We start from the raw sequence: 18,944 nt of genomic DNA on the forward strand, positions 1-18,944 counted from the left end.
ACCGGTGTCCCCTGGGGGAATGCCTGTCCTCTGCCAACATCTGCAATGGGTTTGTTGAGTGTTCCGATGGCTCAGACGAGTGGAATTGTGACCACTGAAGACTGAGTGGCAGGTGAAGACCACACGTGGATGCGAGCGTGGCGTATAGGGATCCCAAACAGTGAGCCCAACCACATTAGGGCCAATGCACACTACATGGTTCATTTTCATACAGTTACATTTCGTTTGTGTTCCATCAAAATGTCACTGTGTTGACTCCATATGTGATGCTGTCAGTCGGTGTGCTGCTGTTGCTCTGGTATGGCACCAAGAAAAGGTGTAAAGGAACTTGCTGCAATTGCTCTTCTTTTAGATGAAGATGAGGTGCACAATTGCCAAAGGAAAAGAAAGTCATAGGGTGAATTTTGGACTTGACAAGCTCCTCATAGCCAGTGACCAGTTCTACCATATTGACCTTCCGTTGCTCATGACTATTTCTTCAATGTGCAAATACAAAAGTTTTCAGACTGAGGGTAAGTCACAGCCTTCCCCCTGTTACCACCAAGTGACTGATACATAACGATGCTCACACTTATGGGTAGGATGCAGAACATTTCCATTATGTATACATTTCATCCTTTGGAATTTCTTCCAAACATATCCAGTATGTACAAATGAAGGTTGTACAAAAGATGAACAATAGACAGAACATATAATGCAAACAGCCTAATTGACTTCAATGCAAAAAATGTATGAAAGCCAAACAAAGATGAATCATATAGTGTGAATCGGCCCTTATATGGTGCACGCAGAGCGTATTGCAGCAAGTGGGCGGGCTCTATTATAGACTTGGGGTTATAAAAAGACACTTACGGGTCTGGTAAAGACAATAGATATACTTATAAGGTGGATGAATTACGAAAGTATCTACAGTTTTCTCTCGAATGAGAGATCCTTTTTTTTAGGCATTATGAAAACATTGGAACTGCCTCGTCACACAACATCAAGGACACCCATAACTTAACGATTGATTAGTGTGATTGATATACAGTATCAGAAAGTTTGACAGTTTGGACAATGATTGTTCACTGTCTCTAAAACCATGGTCTAAGACAACACAGGTGCTTATGTGTGGTTTGAAAAAACTTCCCAATGGAACAGTAGACAGACAAGAAAAATGCTCTAGAGGTTGTACCTCTCATTAATGGTTGTGTTTTTCAGTGGAAAGTTCCACTTCTGTGTCCATTTGTAAAGACAGTTTTTTTGCTCATGCATGTCCGTGCAACAGAGGAAGGTGTCCGGACTGACGTAACAGTGCAGAAATGCAGAAACATAGCTGCACATACAGTGTATACATTATGAAAATGTGTGTGTCTGTGCATGCATGTAAATACCGGTAACATGTTTGCGTGTCTGTGTGTATGCCTCTTGTGTGCATATGTGTGTGCATATGTATACATATCTGTAAATATATATATGTATGTGTGAGGGTAAGCATGTTTGCATAAACTGTACATAATTATTACATGTACGTATCACAGAAGTTAAAATGTCCTTGTTTAACTACACGTTACTGTAGCTTACAACACGTACTTGTACGATTTATGTGTCTGCCATCCGTGTTTAAAACTCGTTACTTTACCTCCCTCCATCTGGGGGGGGGGGGGACCTCACGGGCTGACATTCAGTCTCTGAACAAAGCCTAAGCTCTCTAGTAACTTTTAGTGTCATCCCCCCACTTCACACAGGGAGAGCTGATAATAGGCAATTACTACTACCCTCATCCTCCTCCCCTTTTATTTCCTCCTCTTTCTCCTATTACCTAGCAACAGAAACAGACTCACCCATGGATGCAGAAGCATGGACACCAGCCCAGAATATCTATCTGGAGGGACCTACGGGTCATTACTGTGGTGCTACAGGTTTCTGACCACTTTCTTGAGACAAGAAGCGATATTATTGAGTTTAGGAAGGGATGCTTTCAGTTTGAATGAAATCTTGTGTAAGAAAATAGTTTGGCACAGAGTGCAACAAAATGTGTAAAGGTTGCTACAGTATTGAGAATGTATAACTTTTGTACAAAAAGTGTTAATGTATGATGAGATTTTTGTGTTACTTTTGTTCACCATGGGTTTCGTGGACTGCATGTGTAGCCAGTTCATGCCATGGTTCACATTGAACAGATAATGTTCCTCGTGATTTATCTGATATATTATGCATGTGATGCCTTGTGTCTCACCACAGGTTGTATGATATATCATGTGAGTCAAGCAAGGTATCTCTCGTTGTGCACAAAAGTGTTTAGGAAGAAATGTATCAGAAACTACATGACGGATGTGAATAGCCAGGTGAAGCAAAGTGTGATTTTAGGTCCTAAGGACATTTCAGAGCTCACCTAGAAACGCATGGTTTGAGTGGGGATGGATACATTTTTTGCATGTTGGAATTTGATGGTGCACATCTGCATATGTGACACATGACCTTATCACATGCAAAGTGTGTTGTGGGATGAGTTAATTGGTGCAGGTTGGATACATTTTTTGCATGTTGGAATTTGATGGTGTACATGTGACAAATGACCTTATCACATGCAATGTGTGTTGTGGGATGAGTTAATTGGTGCAGGACATTTTGCCGATTATGTGCACAGATATACCATATCGTGCAATGCAAAACTGCACGTGAATAGAACCATATGATCCAATGTATAAAAAAGTGCAGGTCTTCATGTATTGTATTGCTTGGGGTAACTGTACTAGTACTCTTGGAATGTGTGAGTTGTACACACACACTGGGTACTGTGTTGCCCCTGGGAAGTGTCATTGATCAAGGAACTTACACTTGATTCTTTGATCATTGGTTGGAGTTATGCTCAAAATGTGTAGAAATCTTCTTATCTATTTATTTATTATACTGCACTGAATTTAGGTTACCCTTGTTAAAGAGAAGCAAATCAACTGCCAATGTTAATTGTACATGCAAGTAGGTATGTTTGCAGATTTATCTACTTGAAAACATACACATACATACACACACAGGAGGGCTTTAAGAGGTCATGGAAGTAAATTAAGAAAGACCAGGTTAGAGGAGGTGGATAGTTTTAAATATTTTGTGTCACTTGTGGCAGGGAATGGAGGAAGGAGGTGGAGGTAAACTGTATAGTGAAGGATGAAAAGTGTCAAAAAATGGGTGCCTGGGAATGGATGCAAAGACAGAACTGTATAAAAGAGGAGCTTGTACATATGACACTCTATGGGGGCTACTTGGAATTTAACGGAAACAAAAAGAAATTTGAGATGAAGCATTTTGGAAGTATGATAGGTGATACAAGATGGATAGAGTGAGAAATGAGGAGGTGAGGAGGATAGCTGGAGTGGAAAGGGAGCTGGCAGATAGTGCTGATAAAAGAATACTGTGATGGTTTGGGCACATGGGATGGACGAATGTGGGTACATGCCTTGTATGGCTATCCCTCTTACAAAGGGGAAGAAGCCACTTGGTATATAGATAAAGACATACTGAGTTAATTACTGATGCAGTTGTGGTGTAGCAATTTTTCACTTTGTGTTCCCACATGTCCAGCAGGTGTTTAGAGAGGCAGATCATACAAATGCCTTCATCACAGTACTAGGGTCTTCCTATGAACAATTTTGTGTATACATGTGTCTACATCAATTTTGTGTATACATGTGTCTACATAGTCACATACACACACAAACATAAGAAATACATATCAATATGCATCCATACATATACATAAATGAATATGTGCATTGTGTGTGTTTTAGTAATTGTAATATTCAGGAAAGGAGCTACATCCGTGCCCCCCCCCCCCCCGCTTTTTCATCTTAAAATTATCCTACCTTGTTTTGAACCTGCTTTTGATTTTAACTTGGGCTACATTATCTAAGCTACTCCAGGAGTTGATGCATCTATCTGGGAAACTGTGTTTTTTGACATCCTTCAGACAAGTGTGCCAAAGAGGTCTTGTTTGTCACTTTTATCTGGTCCCTTTACTGGCCTGAACACCACTTCTTTCAATGATAGCAAGTCCAGTGTTTGTAATGTCTCTTCATATGTCTTGCCTGCAAGACTTGGGACGAATTTAGTTGCTGTTCTTTGGCTACCTCTCTTATAAAGGGGGAAAAGCTCTTGGTATATACGAGTAGATATAGATAGATCTTTCTCAAAGTTCTTCATCTCTACAGATTCTCGTGTAATAATTTCTAGCCTCTCCTCTTCCATTCTCTTCCATTAATAACTTTTCCTTTTGGCATAACCATTTTGGAGACTAATCTTTTCTACTGAGTATATATACTTTCTTGCAAAACTGCCTCTGACCCAGGGCAGTGGACAAGATGCAGGGATGACCCATCATCCAGGAGGTGCCAAGATAAGAGGGAGAGTGGAGGGAGGAGGGGAGTGGAGGGTATTAGGGATGGAGTGGGTGGGAATGGTTTTCATGCCTTTTTCTTTTTGGCTACTTCCCTTGTAAGGGGTAAAGCCTTTGGCTGAACGGGTTAGGGCGTCGTTACTTGCGGCAAAGGTCGAGGTGAGGGCGTTTCGAATCCTGCCACCGGCGAAGTTGAACCAAGGGCATGGTTCACTAAACTCCACACTACAAAGCCCTCTGTGAGGGGCACCATCCTAGCCTCTCAATAGGGGGGGAGTGTGTGACCTTAAACCATATCACATCATCACATATGTATACTTTCATGGGTTGATTGTGACTCAGGACGAAAAGAACATGACTTTTCCTATTCAACTGAAGCTAATCTACAGTCATGGTGGTCGAGAATTTTACCATGTTAAAATTATTTTCGACGCTCATTGTGACTCAGGACGAAATGAACATGACTTTTCCTATTCAACTTAAGCTAATCTACAGTAATGGTGACTGATATAGGACGAAATGAACATGACTTTTCTAATTCAACTTAAGCTAATCTACAGTCATGGTGGTCGAGAATTTTACCATGTTAAAATTATTTTCGACGCTCACTGTGACTCAGGACGATATGAACATGACTTTTCCTATTCAACTTAAGCTAATCTACAGTCATGGTTGTCGAGAATTTTACCATGTTAAAATTATTTTCGACACTCACTGTGACTCAGGACGAAATGAACATGACTTTTCCTATTCAACTTAAGCTAATCTACAGTCATGGTGGTCGAGAATTTTACCATGTTAAAAAAAAATTCGACGCTGACTGTGACTCAGGACGAAATGAATATGACTTTTCCCATTCAACTGAAGGTAATCCACAGTCATGGTGGTCGAGAATGTTACCATGTTAAAATTATTTTCGACGGTCAATGTGACTCAGGACGAAATGAACATGACTTTTCCTATTCAACTTAAGCTAATCTACAGTCATGGTGGTCGGGAATTTTACCATGTAAAAATTATTTTCGACGCTGACTGTGACTCAGGACGAAATGAACATGACTTTGCCTATTCAACATAAGCTAATCTACAGTCATGGTGGTCGAGAAGTTTACCATGTTAAAATTATTTTCGACGCTGACTGTGACTCAGGACGAAATGAACATGCCTTTTCCTATACAACTTAAGCTAATCTACAGTCATGGTGGTCGAGAATTTTACCATGTTAAAATTACTTTCGATGCTCACTGTGACTAAGGACGAAATGAACATGACTTTTCCTATTCAACTTAAGCTAATCTACAGTCATGGTGGTCGAGAATTTTACTATGTTACAATTATTTTCGACGCTCACTGACTCAGGACGAAATGAACATGACTTTTCCTATTCAACTTAAGCCAATCTACAGTCATGGTGACTGTGACTCAGGACGAAATGAAGATGACTTTTCCTATTGAACTTAAGCTAATCTACAGTCATGGTGGTCGAGAATTTTACCATGTTAAAATGATTTTCGACGCTCACTGTGACTCAGGAAGAAATGAACATGACTTTTCCTATTCAACTTGAGCTAATCTACAGTCATGGTGGTCGAGAATTTTACCATGTTAAAACTATTTTCGACGCTCAATGTGACTCAGGACGAAATGAACATGATTTCTTCCTATTCAACTTAAGCTAATCTACAGTCATGGTTGTCAAGAATTTTACCATGTTAAAATTATTTTTGACGCTGACTGTAACTCAGGACGAAATGAACATGACTTTTCCTATTCAACTTAAGCTAACCTACAGTCATGGTGGTCGAGAATTGTACCATGTTAAAATTATTTTCGACGCTGACTGTGACTCACGACGAAATTAAAATGACTTTTCCTATTCAACTTAAGCTAATCTACAGTCATGGTGGTCGAGAATTTTACCATGTTGAAATTATTTTCGCCGCTCACTCTGACTCAGGACGAAATGAACATGACTCTTCCTATTCAACTTAAGCTAATCTACAGTCATGGTGGTCGAGAATTTTACCATGTTAAAATTATTTTCGACGCTGACTGTGACTCAGGACGAAATGAACATGACTTTTCCTATACAACTTAAGCTAATCTACAGTCATGGTGGTCGAGAATTTTACCATGTTAAAATTACTTTCGATGCTCACTGTGACTAAGGACGAAATGAACATGACTTTTCCTATTCAACTTAAGCTAATCTACAGTCATGGTGTTCGAGAACTTTCCCATGTTAAATTTATTTTCGACGCTCACTGATTCATGACGAAATGAACATGACTTTTCCTATTCAACTTAAGCTAATCTACAGTCATGGTGACTGTGACTCAGGACGAAATGAACATGATTTTTCCTATTGAACTTAAGCTAATCTACAGTCATGGTGGTCGAGAATTTTACCATGTTAAAATGATTTTCGACGCTCACTGTGACTCAGGAAGAAATGAACATGACTTTTCCTATTCAACTTAAGCTAATCTACAGTCATGGTGGTCGAGAATTTTACCATGTTGAAATTATTTTCGCCGCTCACTCTGACTCAGGACGAAATGAACATGACTCTTCCTATTCAACTTAAGCTAATCTACAGTCATGGTAACTGTCTCAGGACGAAATGAACATGACTTTTCCAATTCAAATTAAGCTAATCTACAGTCATGGTGACTGTGACTCAGGACGAAATAAACATGACTTTTCCTATTCAACTCAAGCTAATCTACAGTCATGGTGGTAGAAAATTTTACCATGTTAAAATTATTTTCGACGCTTACTGTGACTCAGGACGAAATGAATATGACTTTTCTTATTCAACTTAAGCTAATCTACAGTCATGGTGGTCGAGAATTTTATATTAAAATTATTTTCGACGTTCACTGTGACTCAGGACGAAATGAACATGACTTTTCCTATTCAACTTAAGCTAATCTACAGTCATGGTGGTCGAGAATTTTACCATGTTAAAATTATTTTCGACAAGCACTGTGACTCAGGACGAAATGAACATGATTTATCCTATTGAACTTAAGCTAATCTACAGTCATGGTGGTCGAGAGTTTTACCATGTTAAAATTGTCTCAACAGCTCACTGTGACTCAGGACGAAATGAACATGACTTTTCTTATTCAACTTAAGCTAATCTACAGTCATGGTGGTCGAGAATTTTATATTAAAATTATTTTCGACGTTCACTGTGACTCAGGACGAAATGAACATGACTTTTCCTATTCAACTTAAGCTAATCTACAGTCATGGTGGTCGAGAATTTTACCATGTTAAAATTATTTTCGACAAGCACTGTGACTCAGGACGAAATGAACATGATTTATCCTATTGAACTTAAGCTAATCTACAGTCATGGTGGTCGAGAGTTTTACCATGTTAAAATTGTCTCAACAGCTCACTGTGACTCAGGACGAAATGAAGATGACTTTTCCTATTCAACTTAAGGTAATCTACAGTCATGGTGGTAGAGAATTTTACCATGTTAAAATTATTTTCGACGCTCACTGTGACTCAGGACGAAATGAACATGACTTTTCCTATTCAACTTAAGCTAATCTACAGTCATGGTGGTCGAGAATTTTACCATGTTAAAATTATTTTCGACGCTCACTTTGACTCAGGACGAAATGAACATGACTTTTCCTATTCAACTTAAGCTAATCTACAGTCATGGTGGTCGAGAATTTTACCATGTTAAAATTATTTTCGACGCTCACTGTGACTCACGACGAAATGAAGATGAGATTTTTTGGATTTTGGGTCATTTTGGTCACTTGTTCCCATTTACCCGCCATCTGACCCATAGGTCGAAGGCGGCTAGGGCTGCCGTGGAGTCCAATTTGACACCACTCAAGCCAACGGTATGGGTGCCAGAAGCCAAAAGGTGATTACTGGGTGAAAAGGCCCAAATTTGGAGGGGTGCCACTGCCACGCCCTTGGACCCAGGCTGCTCATGTTTACCTAGATATGCATTTTGACCGACTCTCTCCTTGTGGGGCAATTTTGGACCAAATCGGTGATTTTTTGGATTTTGGGTCATATTGGTCACTTGCTCCGATTTACCCGCCATCTGACCAACAAGTCGATGGCTGCTAGGGCAACCGTGGAGTCCAATTGGCACCACTCAGGCCAACGGTATGGGTGCCAGAGGCCAAAAGGTGATTACTGGGTGAAAAGGCCCAAATTTGGAGGGCTGCCACTGCCACGCCCTTGGACTCAGAATGCTCATGTTTACCTTGCTGTACACTTTGACCGACTCTCTACCTGTGGGGCAAGTTTGGATAAAATCAGTGACCTTCGAATTTTCGGCTAAATTGAGATTTTTTGGATTTTGGGTCATATTGGTCGCTTGCTCCGATTTACCCGACATCTCACCCACAGGTCGAGGGCGGTTACGGCTGCCGTGGAGTCCAATTTTAAACCACTTAGGCCAACGGTATAGGTGCCAGAGGCCAAAAGGTGATTACTGGGTGAAAAGGCCCAAATTTGGAGAGGTGCCACTGCCACCTCCTTGGACTCAGGCTACTCATGTTTACCTTGCTGTGCACTTTGACCGACTCTCTCCCTGTGGGGCACGTTTGGACCAAATCGGTCACCTTCGAATTTTCGACTAAATTCATGGGGGATTATTAATCCTTTGAGATTTTTTGGATTTTGGGTCATTTTGGTCACTTGCTCCGATATACCCGACATATGAGACTTTTTGGATTTTGGGTAATTTTGGTCACGTGCTCCGATTTACCCGCCATCTCACCCACAGGTCGAGGGCGGCTAGGGCTGCCGTGGAGTCCAATTTGACACCACTCAGGCCAGAGGCCAAAAGGTGATTACTGGGTGAAAAGGCCCAAATTTGGAGGGGTGCCACTGCCACGCCCTTGGACTCAGGCTGCTCATGTTTACCTTGCTGTGCACTTTGACCGACACTCTCCCTGTTGGGCAAGTTTGGACCAAATCAGTCACCTTCGAATTTTCGGATAGATTCATGGGGTTAATCCTTTGAGATTTTTTGGATTTTGGGTCATTCTGGTCACTTGCTTCGATTTACCCACCATCTCTCGTGCCGTTCACACGCTCCGCTCAGCGCTCCCTTCGTGAAAGTAATACAACATGGCACATACCAGAAACAGCAACAGCTCCAAGAAACTTGAAGATATGGTGGAGAGTCTTGTGAAAGCAAGAGAAGAGGACAGACAGTACTTGTTGCAAGCAAGGAAAGAAGACCAGCAGTTCCTAAGCGAGCTGAAAGAGAAAAGCAGGAGATACAAGAACTCAAATCGACCGTAGTTAATCTCCAAGCTAGAGTGGAAGACCTAGAACAGTACACGAGGAGAGAAGATATCATTATCAGTGGTTTAAAGATTGTGAAAACGTATTCGGAAGCTGTGAAAGGGGATTCCGACTATAGTGCAGATAACAGTGGACAGAACATTGTAGAAAATCAAGTGATCCATTCTCTAAGTAACAAGGGAATACAGATCAGAGACACAGATATATCAGCTTGCCATACACTGGGAAAAAGAAAACAGGACGGTACCCAAAATGTGATCGTGAGATTCGTATCAAGAAAGTCGAAGGTGAACGTGCTGAAAAACGCCAAGAAATTGAAGGGGACGGGCATCTACGTGAATGAACACCTGACAAAACGAACCGGAGAGATTACCAAAACAGCACGCGACATGAGGAAACAAGGGAAGATCATCTCGACATGGACAAGAGACTGCAAGGTGTATATCAAGTGCAAGGATGAAAAAGTACATCAAGTAAGTAATCTTGAACAATTAGTTGAATTTCAATAGTTCACACTCCTTAATCTTCAAACACAAACATAACCATGAACACTACAACTAACACAAAAACTAAAACAAACATATCAAAAAACTGTTCTTCATGCCATACCCTTGTCCCTACCAATCACCTCAAATGTACATTATGCAAACATTTATATCATTTCATGTGTGCAAATATACCCGTAAATACTGCCAAAAATAACCCAAATATTTTCAAAAATTGGTTCTGCCCAGACTGCTCTAAAACATTTTCCTATCATGACATCTCAAACACAGAAATTAATTTTTTGTTTTCCGCGCAAAATCTCGCACCAAAAAAAAACCAGATGTATATACCGCCATTAAGAAGTATAAAGAAATAGACAAAATATCAGAAAAAGAATTTTCGATATTTAATCACAATAATACCCAAATTGACCCCGAATTAAATTTCTACTCAAAACTAACAAAAGACAGCGATTACTATAGTGATACACAATTTGACACAGTATTTCGTGATATTGATGGTTTCACACTAATTCACATTAATGCAAGGAGCCTAAACGCTAATTATCAGAAAATTGACTGTTATCTCAAGTTACTTAATAAAAGCTTTGACGTTGTAGTGATAAGCGAAACATGGATTGACCCAGGATGTCTAGTAAACTTCCTACAAGACTATACTCCCTCCAGTGTTAATAGACAGATCCAAAAAGGCGGTGGAGTCTCAATTCAATTCAATTCAATAAGTTTATTGTTGATGTACAACAAAGGAGAGAGTTGGGTCTTGCCAACTAACCCCTATACATTTTATGTTTAATTTGTTTGTTACAGTTTTATCAAAAATAAATGTTTATATTATAATATCACAGTTGTATTTAACATTTGAAAGCAAACATTGGATGTTTTTTAACAATTTTAGTTAAGATATCATTATTTATGTAATAGCATATGAGCTCATTGAGGTTCCATTGTCCCTGTGGTCTAAATTCATCGATTTTTGGGCAATACTGTACATAATGTTGTAGTGAATGTCCTCCCGGCCTTGCACATAAAGTGCAGGGCTCAGGTTCAGCTTCCCTGTACACCTCCCAGTAATATTTATATCCAAGTCTGAGTCTCATAGTGACTAAATCCATTTGGGAACTATGTCTACCATATGGATATTCCTCTGTATTATTTAATACTGCCTTATAATGCCTGCTACTTACACTACCCTTCTCGCAACATTTATCTAGGTCTATATCCATGTTAGCAATAACATTTGTTCTTATTATTGACCTTATATGTTTATATGTGTATTCATTACCAGGAATATTGTTTACATCTCTAATTGCATTTCGTGCAAGACTATCTGCTTTTTCATTATAATACAATCCTATATGGGATGGTACCCATACAAAATAAATATGTGTATTGTTTCTCTCCAGGTTATATATAATATTTAAACATTTGTTAACAACATCACAATCAGCTGGAGAGGAAGATACAAGTTCATATAATGCACTCTGACTATCGACAAAAAATAGTCAGAGTAATATGTAAGCCTTCTAAGATAGCATATAGTTCAGTTCTGGTTGATGACAAATTATTTGGTAGTCTTTTTGAAATTTCATAATCTTGAAATTCTTCTGAGGAAGAATATTCCCTTATAAACACCCCACATCCTGTCTTGGTACCCTCAACTGACCCATCACAGTACACATGTACCACCTGTTTCCGTGGGTATTGTGACAATTTGTCAAGAAAATGTGCTTTTAATTCGTATTTATACCATTGTTCCTTTGGTTTATTTAGCTTTTCAATGTCAATTTTTACATTGTATGGATTCCAGGTGGTATAGTAGTTATTTTTTTTTAGGGCATTATATTCGTTCATAATATCAAACTTTCTTAGAACCTTACATAATTTGCGAAGATATGGGTTGTTAGTTACATGATTATCATTATATAATGCTAATATATCTCTTTGGAGAGAGTTTGTACCATTACACACTATACGACATACAGTTCGACTCGTTATTTCTTCTATTCTTAAAATAATACTGGGTAATCTTAACTCTCTTCTTAATACCTCTATCTTAGTTGTTGTAGCACACCCTAAAATAATTCTCATTGCCTTATTTTGTACGACTTCTAAGCATTTAAGTTGTTGTGTATTGTATTGCACCAACACAAGTGAAGCATAATCTATGAGGGAACATATCACATATATATAAAACATGCGAAGTATAGGTACACCAACACCTGACCCTCTCTTTGCTAAGACTTTGAGAGGGGCTAGTCTAGATACACACATATTTTTAACATATTCGATACAATAATTAGCATTTCTATAACCTAATTGTACACCCAAATATTTGTAGTTAAGGACACGCTCAATTTTTTCACCATTTACAGTAGGTTTCCTACACTTTTTCTGTTTAGCTTGAAATTTAGTTTTGTTTTCATTTATGACAAGTCCCATGTATGTACATAGTTGTTCAAGTTCATTCACAGCCTTGCTAAGTGTTTTAGGTGTATCACATTGTATTAGTATGTCATCAGCATATATGATGACTTTGGTACCCTGTGTAAATTCATATCTAGCAATTTTATCCATTAGTATATTGTATAGCATAGGACTTAGAACTCCACCTTGGGGGGTACCTAACTCGAATGTTTCTTCTTCTGATAGTGTTCCCTGTAACCAAACCTTACCTTTTCTATTATACAAATAGTCTTGTATCCATCCTAATAACTTTCCTTTGACTCCCTTCAATACAAGTTCCTCTAGTATAACTTCTTTATTAGCTCTATCAAAGGCACCTTTCAAATCTACATATACTTGACAAGAAGCATTGGTATTAGCTAAGCAATGAACAAAGCAGTCGCTAGTAGCACGTCCCTTCATGAAACCATATAAATTTTCAGACATTTTATCACCCACTTTATAGATTAACCTACGTAAGACAATTCTTTCCATCATTTTGCACAAGCAGCTGGTAAGTGAGATTGGTCGAAATTTCCCATCACTCTTAGGTACAGGTATAATTATGGCTGATTTCCATGCTGGGGGTAACGTACTATTTCTGTAAGACACATTAAACATATCTAGTATGGGATTTTTCCCGTCAATATTCAGTAATGCATTTATAATATTATATGTAAGTCCATCCTCACCAGGGGCTGTTGATTTACCACTTTTGACAGCATATAATAGTTCATCTATTGATATAGGTACACAAGTGTCATCATCCAACTTAACATTATGATTTACTAATTGTAACCTTTGTAACCTATTCTCTGCCAGAGCAATTTGATGTCCAACAGGCAGACCAGACAAAGCAGAACTCCATTGTTTAATGAGATCTTTGACCTTTTTTGCAGGATTTGAGTCACTGGTTACTGAAGTTTTCTTACCTTTGATCTTATTAACGTGATACCAAACTTCCTGTATTGATTTGGTGTTACGAATTTTATTTAGAAACTCATCCCAATACTTCTTCCTCATGTCTCTCTTTAGCTCAGACAAATGTTTAGCAACTGTTCCCATAGCTCTCTTGACATCATGATCATTTGGCTGTGCTTGCCATCTACTCTGTAAGGCTGCTATTGTATCCTGACAATTTAATATAACAGGGTCATGTGCATATGATCTCTTTTGATTACGAGTGTGCTTCTGCCTAGTCTTGTTGTTGTCTACATATTCATTAATTACTTTAAGTAATCCCTGATAAATATCATTGGCATCTTGTAAATTAATATTGTTATTACTGTACCATTTCTTAACATTGATCAGGAGCCCAGGAAATTTACTTGAGGGGATGCTTAACCTTTTTCTGTGTACTATGTTGGTTGTGGAGAGGGGAATATATGTCTTAAGGGCAAAGTGGTCACTGAGAAGAGATGATACAACATTAGTTTCACACGTACAAAATGGCATATTAAATAAGGCAACATAATCTAGTCTTCCTCCCTGAACATGTGTAGGGACTTTGGCACCAGTAATTTGTACATTATTATTAGCTTTAAGAAAGGTTACCCACCTTACGCCATTAGTATTAGAAGTCTTAAAACTACCTAGGTCTACATGTCTAGCATTAAGATCACCCAAGAGAATTGTACTTTCTTCTAATATGTGCGTAGGTAAATTATCAATGTACAGGGCACCAGAATGAACATACATATTAGTGATATATATATAGTTATTTGATAAATGTAGACACACAGTGATATATTCTATTCCCCCATTGACTCCTTTCTCCACCAAGGTAACTGGAAGTCCAGACTTAACATAAGTAACCATACCTCTACTGCTTCCATCATCACAACTAAGAATATGTTGATAATATCCTCTGAGTTCATACACCTCTGGTCCAGTTTCCTGTACAGCTATGAAGTCAGGGCTCTGTTGAAGAATATATGCATGTATATCAGTTACCCTATCTCTTAGTCCATTAACATTCCATGTCAATAAATGGAAAATTTTGTTATTCATTGTAGGGTTTTGCATCATTTTGGTGGGGGCCACTGTTTATTGTTCTGGCTAGCTAAGACTTCTCTTCTGAAGGCTTCAAATTTCTCTAGAATTAGTTCTATATTCCTAGATAGCTGTTCATAATTTTCGTGTCTCTCCTTATCTCTCTTTTTCAAAATTTCAAGTTTTTCCATGATAGATTCCATATTCTTTGCTTGTTGACAGTTAGCCTTCTGTATTTCTTGATGCACAGTTTCCTTTACTTCTTGATGAACTTTCTGAATGCCTTGATACACAGTTTCCTGTAATTCATGATGTACTTTCTGAATGTCTTGTTGCACAAATTCCTGTACTTCCTGTTGGACTTTTTGTATGTTTTGATGCACTAATTCCTGCACTTCTTTAAATTTAGAGTCTGTGTATTCTTTCATCTTTCTCTCAAGCCTTACTCTATCTGCTCTTAATTCTTCTATACTTTCATTTAACAATGTATTAAGTCTGTCCACTGCTATACTTAGTCGTTCCTGCTCTTTAGCCACTATATTTACTTTATTTGACTGAGTAACGGATAGTGACCTCACCTTAGTTGTAGAATTAGTTGTTGCTTTCTCCTGTTGCAAAGGTGGAAATTCTTCCTGCATTGCTGTGACGTTCCAAGCAGTTCTTGTAGGTGGAGGAGCAGTTTGGTATACAATAATACAGTAGTGGGTATACTTGGTATACTTGGTGGTAGAGTCTTGTAGCGTGGTTTTTTAGGGCATACTGGAGAACTTGCATTGTGTTGACCTCCACAGTTGCAGCATTTCGGTGGTACAGCTACTTTTTGTTGAATCTTTTCCCAGCACTCCTCTGAGAGATGTCCCCCAGCACAGTATCTGCATCGCACATATGTAGTTCGACATCGCCAACTTTTGTGTCCCCATTTGCTACACTTTTGACTCTGGAACATAGGGAGCAACTCTCTTCCTTCCAACACCGATGATGTGAGTTTCTGTGTCAATAGGTCCTGATACTGCTCCTAGGAGTTGTGGCCTTGGATTTTTCCCAACCATCCGTCGTTTTAGCCACTGGAATCCTGGTGGACACTGTAATAAATTGACATTTATATAAGTAGGTACGTCAAAAATGACCACAGTACGTTGTAAGCCAGTTATAGGTTTCATTACTTGTCCCTGGAAGCCATCTGTTATCATGGTGTTATATTGCTGACCATTGATTAATGTGATATATGGTGCATTCCTCCCTTCCTTAAAGAGTGGCCTACAGTCAGGGTGTTGTTTTAATAGTGCCATATACCAGGTATATTTGTTTTCCAGAGAGAGGTTACATTTTTCTGGAAATGTTATCATAAGTCTTTCCTTACCAGTGGACGTGGTGATGTCCCCGACTATATCTTGATTCACATCAGCTGCTTTAGTGTCTGCGGTGTTATTTTCTTCAATTATCAAGTCCTGGTCCATGCCGGCTGCTTCTATTGCAGTCATTAAGGGATCTTTCGTGGTGGCAGATTTAGCTTGGTCTTCAGTCTTTCCACTAACCTTCAATCTCTTGGCACGGGAACCGGCATTGTTGACACTGTCGTTCAAGTTTTCAGCTATCTCGGTCCAGCCCTTCACTTCTCCTACTCCCTGTGTTGACGTCTCTCCCATGCTACTTCCTTCACAGTTTTCATTATTCCGACTCTGTGGCAGAGTCATATCCATGTTGTTAACTTCCTGGGAGGATTCAATAGTAGCATAGGTGTGATCTAAGGAGCTCCTTTTCTTCCCAAATTTCGTGGTCATATAACTCAAAAAGATTATCTGGAGTTATGATCGGAACAACCTTTCTCCGCCGCTGCCCGGCAGCGAATGTGCAGTGCGGTGGAGTCTCTTATCTTAATAAAAAAATAAATTTCATGCAAACTAATAAATCAATCCACTAATTCGCATGAAAACCTATTTGATTGCGTAGCTGTTGAGATTTTCAGTAAAACAAAACAAAAATACCGTCATAACAAGTATTTACAGAAAGCCAGGCACAAACATTAATGAGTTCACAAATATGCTTGAAGAAATCATAACTCCATTTAGAAATAAAAATCTATATCTCTGTGGTGACTTTAACATAGATTTACTTAGGTATGAGACTCACGAACAAACAAGACACTTTACAGATATGATTTTCTCTTTAGGTATATATCCTTTGATAAATAAACCAACCCGAATAACAAATACAAGTGAAACATTGATAGATAACATTTTCACCAATATTGTAAACTCCGAGATTCATAGTGGTATCTTAATAAGTGATATAAGTGACCATCTACCGGTATTCACTATCAATCCAAAAGAAATGCATTGCATAACAAAACCCAGAATTATGCTAAAACGTAAAATAGACGAAAAAAATATAGCAAAATTAAATCAATGCTTAAAAGAAGAAAATTGGGATCAGGTTTACGAGTCGGAAAATGCCAATCTATCATATAACGAATTTGTAAGCATTATCATGAGTAATGTAAACAAATGCTGCCCAGAGAGAGAAGTAGAAATAAAACCATGTAACGTAAACTCAAAACCATGGTTTACAAACGGTCTTAAGAACGCGTGTCGAAAGAAAAACCAACTTTACAAGAAATCTATTAAAAGCAAGTCCTTGACAGACGAAAACAAATACAAAGTGTACAAAAACAAACTTACAAAAATTTTACGCAACTGTGAAAAAAATACACACACTGCTTGAAAATTATAAAGGTAATATAAAAAAGACATGGGAAGTAATAAACAACTTAACTAGGCCCAAAATTAATAACACCGATGAATTCATAGACATTGTCACAATTTTTGAAATTGTGACACCCTGCTCGCTGTCTCCCCTTCCCATTTTCTCGTCTGATTTCTCACCGTTACGGCCCTTCATTCCCTATACTCGGGGGAATTACCAGAGTCTTTAAGACTTCTAGTAGTAAATCCTGTCCTTTCTCCTCCTCTTTATCCTCTTCAACTGTCGTGCCATTTTGACAATCAATTTCAGTGCCTTAACGAAGGGAGAGACTTCTAATTATCTAGAAACACCCCCCCCCCTTTAGATTCGTGTTCTCATAGCCAAGCTCAACGGTTTTCGCGCCCAAACAAAGCGCCCAAACACACCCCTTCCCCCCCTGCGCGCTGCCACATATTTGTTTTAAGCTAGGCAATTAGAATAATTAGGATTGTATCTAACACGCTCGTGAACAGTGTCTACCTCATGGAACAATTGCAACTGTGTCACCTCCCACATGAACATTATTCGTAGTACCCTTCAACACTAGTGGCGGGAACGTAGAACTATTGGCAACGTCGGAAGCCGGCTAGCGGGCATTTTGACCTGACCTCCCGCAGGACACAGAGCAGTCTAAGCATCGAGTTCATCAAAGGAGGTCGGACCGCTCGTTCTCGGAAGTCCAATCGTGTCCTTTCCTCCCTCATGTGACTGTTGGGGATTTTCATCCTTGTGAGCCAATCGAGTGTCGATTATTTGGGTACAAACCCCTCAAGCAAAAACTCTATGAGTGTAGTGCGATTGACCGGGACTACGTCGGTGAAGTGACTTGCAAGCCCATCACAGCGCCCGCCCAGGCCGTCACCCCCCGCCCCCACCAAAAACGAAGCAGCGCCGGTCGGAGCTCAGCAGGAGACCACGCTAATTGAAGACGTCTCCACAAGCAAGACACATATTAAGTACTAATACTTTAACAATTTCTTAAGCTAGGAACGCGCGCAGGGAATAGATATGATGTATGTATGAAAGCCAACTGTTAAAACCCTTATTTAATGTCAAGTAGCATATTTCTAGTGTTTAATTATTTAATTCATTAAAACTCGCAATAGGAGTTCTGGGTTTCATTAGCCTAGGACGGTTCACTTAATGAGTTGTCCCATCATACCCCTCCCCCCTCTTTGATTTACTCTCACGCTTGCCTTGGAGGGAAGGCGAGTGGTCCCGAGATGTGATACAAATCGCCTGGACTTCGGTTCCCCAACTGCAGCTATCTTCCCCCTCCCTTCATCAATCACTTAAGGTACGTGTTACCCACACCACCTTATCTACCACCTTCTTCCACTGTCCAGGAATTTGCGTCAGACATTATTAAAAAAGGAAAAACTAAAAAAGAAGTGGCAAACGAATTTAATGAATTTTTCTCACGTGTAGGACCTAACCTCGCGAAACAAATAAAGACAACACATCAAACTTATGAGACATTTTTGAAACACCGAATAAATAACACTGTTTTTAAAACCCGTCACGGAAAACGAACTTATGAACACAGTAAAATCAATGCAGAACAAGAAATCACTCGATTGCACAGGAATCAA

At 39.1% G+C, this 18,944-nt stretch overlaps 2 protein-coding genes across 2 annotated transcripts; both read right to left on the reverse strand.

The window, feature by feature from the left end:
• Window positions 1-235: 235 nt before the first annotated feature.
• LOC143039827 (uncharacterized) lies at window positions 236-14,316 on the reverse strand. Its single transcript, XM_076210077.1, has 3 exons — window positions 14,182-14,316; window positions 12,890-13,749; window positions 236-476 (listed from the first exon to the last, which is right to left on the reverse strand). Exons 1-3 carry the CDS (start codon window positions 14,314-14,316, stop codon window positions 236-238), a joined length of 1,236 nt encoding a protein of 411 aa, XP_076066192.1.
• Window positions 14,317-15,349: 1,033 nt separating this feature from the next.
• LOC143039709 (uncharacterized) lies at window positions 15,350-17,713 on the reverse strand. The gene is made up of 2 exons (XM_076209948.1): window positions 15,971-17,713; window positions 15,350-15,692 (listed from the first exon to the last, which is right to left on the reverse strand). The coding sequence occupies exons 1-2, from the start codon at window positions 16,389-16,391 to the stop codon at window positions 15,604-15,606; spliced, it is 510 nt and encodes a 169-aa protein (XP_076066063.1). The 5' UTR covers window positions 16,392-17,713; the 3' UTR covers window positions 15,350-15,603.
• Window positions 17,714-18,944: the final 1,231 nt, after the last annotated feature.

The sequence above is a fragment of the Oratosquilla oratoria genome, chromosome 27, assembly GCF_046742065.1.
Source record: "Oratosquilla oratoria isolate Oo_2021 chromosome 27, ASM4674206v1, whole genome shotgun sequence".
Lineage (NCBI taxonomy): Eukaryota > Metazoa > Arthropoda > Malacostraca > Stomatopoda > Squillidae > Oratosquilla > Oratosquilla oratoria.